Below are 10,885 nucleotides of genomic sequence, written 5' to 3' on the forward strand. Positions count from 1 at the left end.
TTTTTTTCAATCTCTATGAGTAATGCTGTGGGTATTTTGATTGGCATTGCATTGACTCTATAAATTGCTTCTGATAAGATCGTCATTTTAACAATATTGATTCTACCAATTCATGAGCATGGTAAGTCTTTCCATCTCCTAGTGTCTTCCTCTATCTCTTACTTTAGGGATGTGAAATTTTCATTCTAGCGATCTTTAATGTCTTTGGTGAGGTTTATTCCCAGATATTTATATTTTTGTTGCTATTGTGAATGGGAGGGTTTCTTTTAGTGCTTTTTCTGATTGCTGGTATGGGTATATAGAAAGGCTATTGATTTTTGCAAGTTGATTTTTAACCTGCCATCTTACTGAAAGTATTATTCATTTATAAAAGTTTTCAGTGGAATTTTTGGGAACTTTTATGTGAGAAACTCAGAAAATTTTAATTGAATATAAGTGGTCTGTCTATTAGCATACCTCAGCAGACAGGCTTCAATTGTTCATTGAACCACAGTGTTGTTGTTGTTGTTTTGCTTTTGCTTTATTTTACATGTATGCATATATTGCATACATGTGTGCAAGTGTACCCATGTCATGCAGTGCGCACAGAAGATAGAAAAAGGCGTTGGTTCCCTTGAAACTGGAATTAGAGATGGTGGTTTGTCATCACATGGATTCTGAATTCAAACCCAATTTTTCTGCAAGAACAGCCAGTGCTCTTAACCACTGAGCCATCTCTCTAGCCCTGGACCGCAGTGTTCTAGTGCTTTAGCAGCCATTAACATCTATTTTTCTTTAACTCCTCATCTTTTTTTTTTTCCTTCCAATCTTAAAATTATTTGAGGTTTTGTTTTGTTTTTGTTTGGGGGCAGGATCATGCTTGTGTTGTTCAGATTGGTTTTGAACTCCTAGGCTTCTCCTCAGCCTCCTGAGTAGTTTGGATTGCAGAACTACATAATCTGCCCAGCTTAATCTTAAAGTGTTAGTGTTTAAAATTTTCAACAAAGCAGGGAAATTGCTTCGTTTCTCGGTTCATCTTCTGTTATAGGAAGTGCCTCACAATGAAGAATTTTTGGATGATTCAACAGTCTGGGGTATTCGATACAACAAAACCCTAGCACCCAGTCCTAAGAGTATAGGAGACTTTACATCTGCTGCCCAGCTTGCATCTACACCATTCCACAACCTTCCAGCAAATTCATTGCACATTCTAGAAGATAAAGGTGTGTGTTATACGGTTTTTGCTTAGTATTATGATTTCTAGAGTATTCTGAAGTAGAAGTTTGAAAATTGTCAAGCTTCAAATTCATTTTATTTGTTTTCTTTTCCACGGTTGGCATTCTGTCTTGATAGTGTATATTTAAAAATTTTAATGAACGGGTAATAAGTAGAAAAACCTGTAGAATCATCTTAAAAGTATATATCCAACAAGAGTATGCCTACATTATATGACAAAGATTACATTATTTAAATACTAAAACCAATGAACCTCTATTTTGTAATTTAATGAGTAACAAATAGCCAATTTTGGTGTCTGATATATCCATCTTCAAATTTTATTGTTTTAGGTATGTAGCCAAGTATACTATATAGCGAAAGTTATATTTTAGCTTTTTTATCTGACTTCAAGAGACTCACTTCTTAGTCCTCATTTCTACCCCACACCTCATGTGAAATCTCTACATAAAGGATCTTTACACATATGCCAATGTATTGAGCACAGATAATTGTTAGTTACTAATTACTGATCTGCAAAGTACATACTATGAGATCTGGGATCATTGTACCTTTTTGATAATTGTTAGTGTACATACCAAACTATATCACCATCTATACTTTATGCTCTCCAAGACATTGTATGCACATGGTACACTTTGATACATGTAGGCAAAACATTCATTAAAATAAGTTAATTTTTAAAAATTTAATGATTTTTTTACCAAAACAGTAGGCTAGCAAGATGGCTTAACACTTAGAAGTGCTTGCCACCAAGCTTGAGCTTGATCCCAGAATATACATGGTAGAAGGAAAGAATCAGCTCCTGCCAGTTGTCCTCTGACCTCCACACACATGCCATTGGCATACATGCACTCTCGCACGCAAATAAATGTATTTTTTAAAAATTGAAAAACTATAATGAAGTAACTGGCAAAGAATTTCGCTTCATTGGGTGGAGGTATGTTCTAATAGAATTGTGAGCCTCATGACCTAAAAATTGACTAAGGATTAGGATACTTTCTTAGAGTACCAATCCAATACATATATTTCTTTTCTAAATCTCAAAAGAGATTTTGGTTGAAACTTGGGCTGTTGCTAAACACTGTCACCAGTTTGCCACTTGAATTAAAAAAAAATTTTTTTTTGAAGATTTTCAATTCAGAAAAATCTAGTTCGTGAAGTCCTTCAAAAAGTCAATATTGACTGCTCTGAGAGCCACTCTGGTTCTGTAAACAGAAGCTAATGTTCTAATGCTAGAAAGTTTTAGCATTTGTAAGATACCATCAGATGAAATTTAACCTAGTGTAATCCTTGGCTGTAGTATTATGATAGTAGACCATTTGGTGAGGTTTAGTCTATATTTCTGCCCTGTCTACTGTCAATAAAGTTGTTTATTGTTTGTTTGTTTGTAAGTTAAAAGGAACAATGATGAGTTCTGCCAGTATCTAAATCCTTTCAGTCAACTAAAGTGAGTCACTAATTTATTAAACTGAAAGACACAAAAATCTTTGCCATCTGTCATCATTGTCAGGTTCCGTTGAAACTGGGTGAGCCCTGCCTACCATGCCAGTGACCTCCTGTGGTCTGGTCATCCTGCCTCTAGTGGACCTGCTATTCTCTGAACCCTGTTTTTCTTGAAGGATAGTGTAAACAAATGACAGTTTATATTCCCACATATACTTGTTCTTTTTCTTTAAGAAATTTTTGCTCTCAGATTGTTTTCAATTTTATAGTACTTTTCATTATTTTGACACTATAGTGAAAGTTAGTATAAAAAGGAATTCGATCCTTTATAACCATATCGCATGTGTATGTAATATGTCTGTCTGCTTTTTTTTTTATATTTCAGAAAATGTGGTAGCAACACAGTATACCCATGTGGCTTTGAATTCTTGTGAAGAAAACCTGGTGGAGGTCTCAAAAGACAGAAAGCTTGGGTATTGTGTTTGTTATTTTCTCCTTTGCTGCTGTAACTTTGTTTTTAAAATGTAGTAGAATAGTAGAATGCTATATCTCAATCTTCTAAGGCTAATAAGTCTTTACTCATTAGTAACTTTAAGTCAGATGGCACTTGATATGCCAGGGCAGCAAGAGAAGCAGCTTGAGTAACAGATCTCTCTGGCAACATTTTCTGTTTCCATTTCAGGATTAAAACTAAATCCTGCTGGGTGTGGTGGCGTATGCCTTTAGTCCCAGCACTTAGAAGGCAGAGTCAGGCAGATCTCCGTGAGATTGAGGCCAGCCTGGTCTACATAATGAGTTCTAGGCAAGCTGGACCTACAGGGAGACCCTGTTTCAACAAAATTGTGAATCTTATTACAAGACAAAGACTCTGTCATATCAACTATTGAAGAACTGAGAAAACACATAATTTGTGCCTTATATACCCATATAATTGAGAAAATCAATAACTTAATTTTAAGAGACGATAGAATGCTTAAGCCTCCTTAGGTACCGATGCAAGATGACTTCCTTAAGTGCTGTTGTAAGATACTAATTTATCATACATCAATACTTTGTAAAAGTAAAATTCCACTGGTTTTGAATAGGCTGGTTCATTTAACATAGAAGAAAAATATCTACCATCGTTTGAATGTTTATGCTTTTTGTGTACCATATCCCTTAGTTAATTCATGGAATAACTTGAGTTGTAACAATTACTCTTTTAAACCCTTATTGTACATGAAATCTGGTCTCAGGAATAAATTATTGATCTAAAATCTAATTATAGAATTAGAATTTGAACCAATGTATTTTTTTTTTTTAATTCTAGTGCCTTTGTTCTAACTGTGCTGAATTTCCTCTTATTATCAAAATCTATTGGGTACAAATTTTAATTACAAAACCTGTTTAATTTGCATTCATTTCTTGTTGATAAGGGTTAACCATCTTGTCCAAGTTTATTCATTATTCTTGCATAAATTCTCATCTTTTATATAATCATTTGTTTTTATTTGAGTGTTAGTTCAATTAGATGTTTATGACAAGAGGCAATTCAGCATAGTGATCTTTGGAACTACCAAGAAAGTCCAGCCAAACCTTTTATTCCAAGGACCTTTTACTCACATGTACCATACTTGGCATAAGATTAACTATAAAAACAGCTTGTCATAGTTCTCATTCATTGACCTTAAACTCACAGCCAGTGAGATTATAATTTAAACCTGAATGAAGCTTTTTTTAAAAGAATATTTTATTTATTAGTTTATGTGCATGAGTGTGTTGCCTGCATGTTTGTAAGTGCACCCCCGGGTCATGCAAAGCCTGCGGAAGCCAGAGAGGGAGTCGGATCCCCTAGACCTGGAGTTACAGGCAGTTGTTAGTTGCCGGGTGGGTGCTGGGAATTGAACCTGGGTCCTCTGTAAGAACAGCAAGTGTTCTCAACCACTGAGCCATCTCTCCAGCCCCATCTTTCTTAATACATATTTTCTCTATATGTCATATTACAACCTTCCTGCACTTAGGAACATTAGACATTACTTTAGCACTATGCTTGAGGAGATTTTAGCAGTGAAATATTTTTTAAAAAGCCCAAGAATTTTTTTTTGAAGAACAAAAACATGATGCTATTACATACACACACACACACACACACACACACACACACACACACACACACACACACACACACACACACGCATGCACGCACGCACGCACAGTATAAGAGCTGAAGCAATGGAGTAGAACATCACCTTGTTTGACCTGAACTAGGTAACTCCAAGATTGCATGATATCACAACTATAAAATTTATGAATGAGGGTCAATGCTGTGTATATGCACATATATGCATATTTGTATACCCTTGACATATGTCTGTATATATGTATACATGTATGTATATATGTAAACTATTTTTAAGATAAAAAATAATCTTATTACTGTAGTGCTATTTAGATGCAGCTTTGGGAAATAATCTCATTCCTCCCCATATTGCCTACTAAATACCTAATATATCTCCTTACCTGTTTACCTAAGACATTAAATGTCTTTGATTTTGTTTCTTACTAGTTGTGTATTTGCACATATTTGTCTAACAGAAGATGACTTAACTGATTATCTGTGAGATGATTTTGAAATGCTGTTCTTAGAATGAAAGTGAAACTGACTTTATTTTTATCAAATCCAATAGGGCTTTTAATCACTTAAAAGTTTTGTTTTTTCTATCTTTTTTCGCATATCCAGTCCAATTCAAGAGAAAATCCAAGAGCAAGCATTTCCTTCTGATGAGTATTCAGCATCTTTACACCGTCCTAGCCAGCCTGTCACAGGTGGTGTACTCACTCAGGAAGCAGTGTGCAGCCTTGAGCCCTATAAGTGTACAGACACTGACCTTGCTGTCATGGAGGACCCACCAGATGCCAGCCCCAGGCTCCAAGTTGAATGGATGCAGACTAGTTCACTTGGGAATGTCAGTGCTCCAAGTATGCACACATGCTCAATCTTAGTTGTGCCATAAGGATGATAGTATGGGAAAAGCTATTCTGTGAAAGAACTCAGAGTGGAAACTTGACATCACTGGATAGAAATAAACTTAGATAAAATGTGTAACTACATCACAATACAATTCAGTAGTAATTTGAAGGCCAATCAATCCATTTTGATCTTGAAAGATGTACGATTACTAACTACTGTTAGAAGAAGGAATTAGAAGTTGTAATGTGTCAGACATTTACTCTCACCCCCCATAGATAACAGAAAAGTCAGTCAAGGCTAAGGATTAAGTGGTACCTCCCTTTGTCTCTTGTTACACAGAAAGTCTTGCATAATGATTGAGAGCACAGACTGAAGATTAAGTTCTAAGGCTGGGTTCTAATCCTCAGCTCCCCTGCCAAGATTCGTGTGTCCCCTTTTTCCTTTTCTTTAAAGTGGAGGCTGGGTTTATTGTAAGAACTAAGTGAGTTAATCATGTGAAATACTCAGAACAATGTTCTGTATGCACTTATCTCTAAGTCAGTACTAACCATGTTGGATTAGCATTTCAGAAGTGCCACTAAGAATTTTAGAACACTAAATTTGAGAGAAAATTTTGTCTTCCCTTTAGGAATTGTTTCCCTTTTGTATATCCTAAGTACTTCTCATTCGTGGAAGTTGGATTTATGTAGTAATTTTTTTATGGTTTAAATAAAACAAATTAGATATTTCTAAGCAACTAGAAATAACTTATAATGTCCAGTTGTATCTTCAAGACATGCAGCATGAATCCTACAGCTTTGGATGAGTAGAATTAAGAGCTAGTTGATTCCCTTTATCACAGCTGTATTTTCATCTAAATTTGTAGCTCTAAACTGGTGGTAACTACAGAGCTATCAATTTTGACTTTTGGAAGTATATCTTAATTAATGAATCAGTGCTCTCTACAGGATAAGACTTTGAAACCTTATTTAATGACCTCTCCACGTATTTGAAATTTCTGTTAAAAATCTCTGAATGTAGCTGGGCATTGTGGTGCAGAAGCAGGCAGATCTCAATGAGATCAAGGCCAGCAGGGGCTAAAGGGAGACCCTGTCTCAGAAACAGAAATGAAAAACAAAATCTCTGAATACCAAGTTTTGTTTCTTTTGTTGTTGTTGCTCCCATTTTAAGGCTTTGCTGTTGAGAACCCATGGGATGATGAATTGATTCTGAAGCTTCTATCTGGGCTTTCTAAACCAGTGAGTTCCTATTCAAATACGTTTGAATGGCAGTGTAAACTTCCAGCCATCAAGCCCAAGACCGAATTTCAAATGGGTAAGAATTATATGACTTTGAGTTCTTGTTTATGAGAAGTTGACAGTAACTCTGAGAATCCCCATACCCTTTCCACCTTCAAGAAAGATTTAATATCTATGATAATGAGAAATTTTGTTAAGCCATGATAGTAGAATTGTGATTGTTGTTGCAACTATAGTGTATTTAACGTATAGGGGCAATTTGGAAAAACTATCAAAGTTAAAAATACATGTGCTCTTTTTAAAATTTAATATTCACTTTATTTTTAATTGTGTGCAGTGGAAGGAGATGTGTGCACATGAATACAGATGCCCATGGAGGTACTATTTGTTGAAAAGACTATCCTTTCTCCAATAAATTATGGTTATTCTTTAGTCAAAGAATAGTTGAATGTTTTTATATGTGTTTTATTTCTTGACTCTAGTCTGTTCCATTGGTTTATTTCTATTTCCTAATATCACACTACACTATTAATGTAGCTTTGTAGTAAGTTTTGAAGTTGAGTAAGTCTTGATGTTGGGTGGAGTAAGTCTTTTGACTTTGTTCTTCAATATTATATTGACTTCCCTGGGTCTTTTACCTTTTCTTTACAATCAGTTTATTGACATCCATAAAACAACTTGTTAGAAGTTTGAGTGAATTGCATTTACTCTATAGATGACTTCTAAGTCATGTTGGAAAGAACTGACATCTTAACAAAGTTGAATCTTCCTATTCCTGTTCATAGAGTCTTTCCATTTATTTAAGTCTTTTTCTTTCACTGGAATTTAGTTTTTCTCTGATAGATCTTGTATATATTGTTACATCTATACCTAAGTATTTTATTCTTTTGGTTGTTCATATAAATAGTATCATTTTGCGGGGCGTGGAGGCGCACACCTTTAATCCCAGCACTCGGGAGGCAGAGGCAGGCAGATCACTGTGAGTTCAAGGCCAGCCTGATCTGCACAGTGAGTTCCAGGACAGCTGGGGCTCCAGGGAGACCCTGTCTCAAAAAGACCAAAAAAAAAAGGATCATTTTAATTTCGCATTCCAATTGTTCATTTCTTATATATACTTAATGGTAATATACTTTCGTATATTTACCTCGTGTTCTACAATGTGACTGTATAATCATTCATAGTTCCAGGAGATATTGTTATTCTTGCAATAGTCCTCTCATCCCATCCAAAAAGATAAATTTTAATTCTTTCCTTCCCAGTCTGAGTACTTTCTATTTCCTTCTCTGTATCCTATTGCATTAGTTGTACTGCAAATTTCCAGTGCAGTGTTAAATAGAAATAGTGAGAGACAACATCCTCTCTGTATAGTTTTCCCAGTATATGGTGCCCTGTTACAACAGCAGAAACAGATTAAAACAGTTATGAATAATTTATTTTCTATGTTGCTAAGTTTTATTTGCTAATATTTTGTTGAATTTTATATCTGTTTGTGGGTGTTCTTTTCTTGTAATCTTCATCTGATTTTGGTGTCAGTGAAATGCTAGCTTCATCAAATAAATAAGGAAGCATTCTCTCTGCTACTGTCTTCTGGAAGAGATTGTAGAGAAATTGTATAATGTCTTAAATGTTTGATAGAATTCATCAGTGATCCCAATTCATATCTAGTGCTTTCTGCTTTGAAAAGTTATTAGTTATTGATATAACGTCTTTAATAGGGCTAGTCGGATTATCTGTTTCTCTTTTGTGAACTTTGATTGTGTCTATCAAGGAACTGGCCCATTCTATCTAGGATTTTGTGGATCTGTATACAGCATTCATACTTAGCCTTTTTATTGTCTTTTTAATGTTCATGTCTCGATAATGACAGCTTCTCTTTATTTTTAATATTTATATCATTTTCTTAACTAGTTCAATGTTTATGTTTTATTAATCTTCTCAAAGCCCCAGTTTTTTATTTTGCTGATTTCTCTGTTGATTTCTACTACATTGTTTATTATTTCTTTCTATCAGTTTTTACCTCGTGTATTTTGACACTTGCTAGAGGTATGTATGCACAATACATCCTAGAGAATAAACTGCTTTATCATTATATAGTGCCCCTTTTTATTCCTTACTCTGAAGTCAGCTCTGTCTGATTCTTGATCTCTATTTGTCTCTGTTTTCATTGATGTGTTTAGATCATTGAGGTTTTAAGTGAGTATTAATATAATCAGGTTAATATTTGGCGTATTTGTTACAGTCTTCTTTATCACCCTTTTTCTTTTTTCTTTGTTTTTTTCAATAATTTATTGAGACTTTCATACATGCATATAAGGTGTTTTGCTCAAATCCCTTCCCGCTCCCTCCCCTCTAACTCCTCCCATAACTCCTCGTAATTTTTTCTGATAACTTCATGTACCCTTTCTTCTTCTTGGATTTATTTATTTTTATGGGGCTTTTGGCTACTCTAATTGCTGAAGACACACAATACCTGACCTCTGAACATACTACAGAGGCCAAAGCTTGGTACTGGCACAAAAGCAGGCATATAGACAAACAGAAAACAAGAGAGGTCAAAGGAATAAACCCTCACAACTATGGCCACCAAGGGTGTCAAAAACACAGTGGAAAGAAGACAGCCTATTTGGTAAGTGGTGCTGGCAAAAACTGGACACACCAGAAGAATCTCTTACTTTGCCCAAAAATCAATTTAAAATGGATTGAAGACCTCAATTTAAATCCTGAAATACTGAAAATGGCAAAGAAAACCAGGGAGTAAGCGTCAAGATATAGGTGTGGTGGCACGTCTTTAATCCCAGCACTCAAGAGGCAGAGGCAGACAGATCTTTATGAGTTCAAGGCCAGCCTCGTCTACAGTGTGACTGTGTGTCAAAAACAAACAAATATAAGTTTCTGAATAGGAAAGAAAACTCAGCAGTGTGAACAGACAGCCTACAGAATGGGAGAAAATCTTTACCTAGGATAAAGAAAGAATTACAGAAACTAAATACCAAAAAAAGAAAAAACTCTGCCAGTCAACAAAGAGGCTAATGAAATAACAGTTCTCAAAAGAAACACAAAGTATCATAAAACAGTCTATAAGTACTTAAAAACAGCAGTGAACATTTTTAGCCATGAGGAAAGACAAATCACAACTATTTTGAGATTCTCTTTTAACCTAGTCAGAACAGCTGTCATCAAGAAAAGAGGCAATGAATGCTGATGAGGATGTGGGGGAAGAGAAACCTTTATTCACTGCTAGTGGAAATGTAACCTAGTTCAGACTGATTACAGAAATCAGTGTGGAAGCGTCTCATAAAGTTATCTACCATATGATCTAGCTATAACACTCCTTGGTACATCCACAAAGGACTATATTCTACCACAGAGATAACTGCCCATCCGTGGTCAACATGCTGCCCTATTCACAACAGCAAGGAAATGGAACCAGCCTAGATGTTTTATCGACTGATGTGTAATGAAAATATGGTATTACACACAATGGAATTTTATTCAGCTGTTAAAAAAAAAGTGAAATCATGAAATTTGTAAGAAAATAGATGGAGCTGGGAAGTATATCAAGTGAGGTAACTCAGAATTAGAAAGATAAAAATCACATGTTCTCTCATAACAGATCTTAGATTATAGTATTTATATGTATGTAAGTGAGAGTGACAGTGAGTGTGGAAGACTATAAGGATGGGGGAAAAGAAAATAAAATTTTGTTTGAAAATTCCATAATGAAACCGAATATGGTGTATGATAATTGAAAGTAAATTTAAAAAGTCTTTGGACCATTTTGAGCTTAAATAGGTCAGTGTTTAAAAGGATAATTTTTAGAAAACATTCATAAACTGAATCATTCTCATGAATACTTGTAAACCAAGAGCAGCCCAACTGATCAGCCTATTTCATAGGATTCTCTTAGTTTGTCTATTTTGTTCAAGTAACCAAAACAACTAGGCTACCTGGATTTATCTTATGGACTTTATTTTTTTAAAAAAACATAAATAAAAAGTGTGAAAATATTAAGATTCAAAGTAAGTGGTTATATTTA

The 10,885-nt window shown here is 34.9% G+C and overlaps 1 protein-coding gene across 1 annotated transcript in view; it reads left to right on the forward strand.

The window, feature by feature from the left end:
• Positions 1-10,051, forward strand: part of LOC108491617 (mitotic checkpoint serine/threonine-protein kinase BUB1-like) — a 17,268-nt gene extending 7,217 nt beyond the window's left edge. The window contains exons 2-6 of the mRNA XM_017802246.1: positions 1,028-1,202; positions 3,047-3,134; positions 5,381-5,619; positions 6,782-6,925; positions 10,011-10,051. Of these exons, the coding sequence (XP_017657735.1) occupies positions 1,028-1,202; positions 3,047-3,134; positions 5,381-5,619; positions 6,782-6,925; positions 10,011-10,051 (687 nt within the window). The remainder of the gene's footprint in view (positions 1-1,027; positions 1,203-3,046; positions 3,135-5,380; positions 5,620-6,781; positions 6,926-10,010) is intronic.
• Positions 10,052-10,885: the final 834 nt, after the last annotated feature.

Source organism: Nannospalax galili, unplaced genomic scaffold, assembly GCF_000622305.1.
Source record: "Nannospalax galili isolate Female #2095 unplaced genomic scaffold, S.galili_v1.0 scaffold3085, whole genome shotgun sequence".
NCBI classification, from domain to species: Eukaryota; Metazoa; Chordata; class Mammalia; order Rodentia; family Spalacidae; genus Nannospalax; species Nannospalax galili.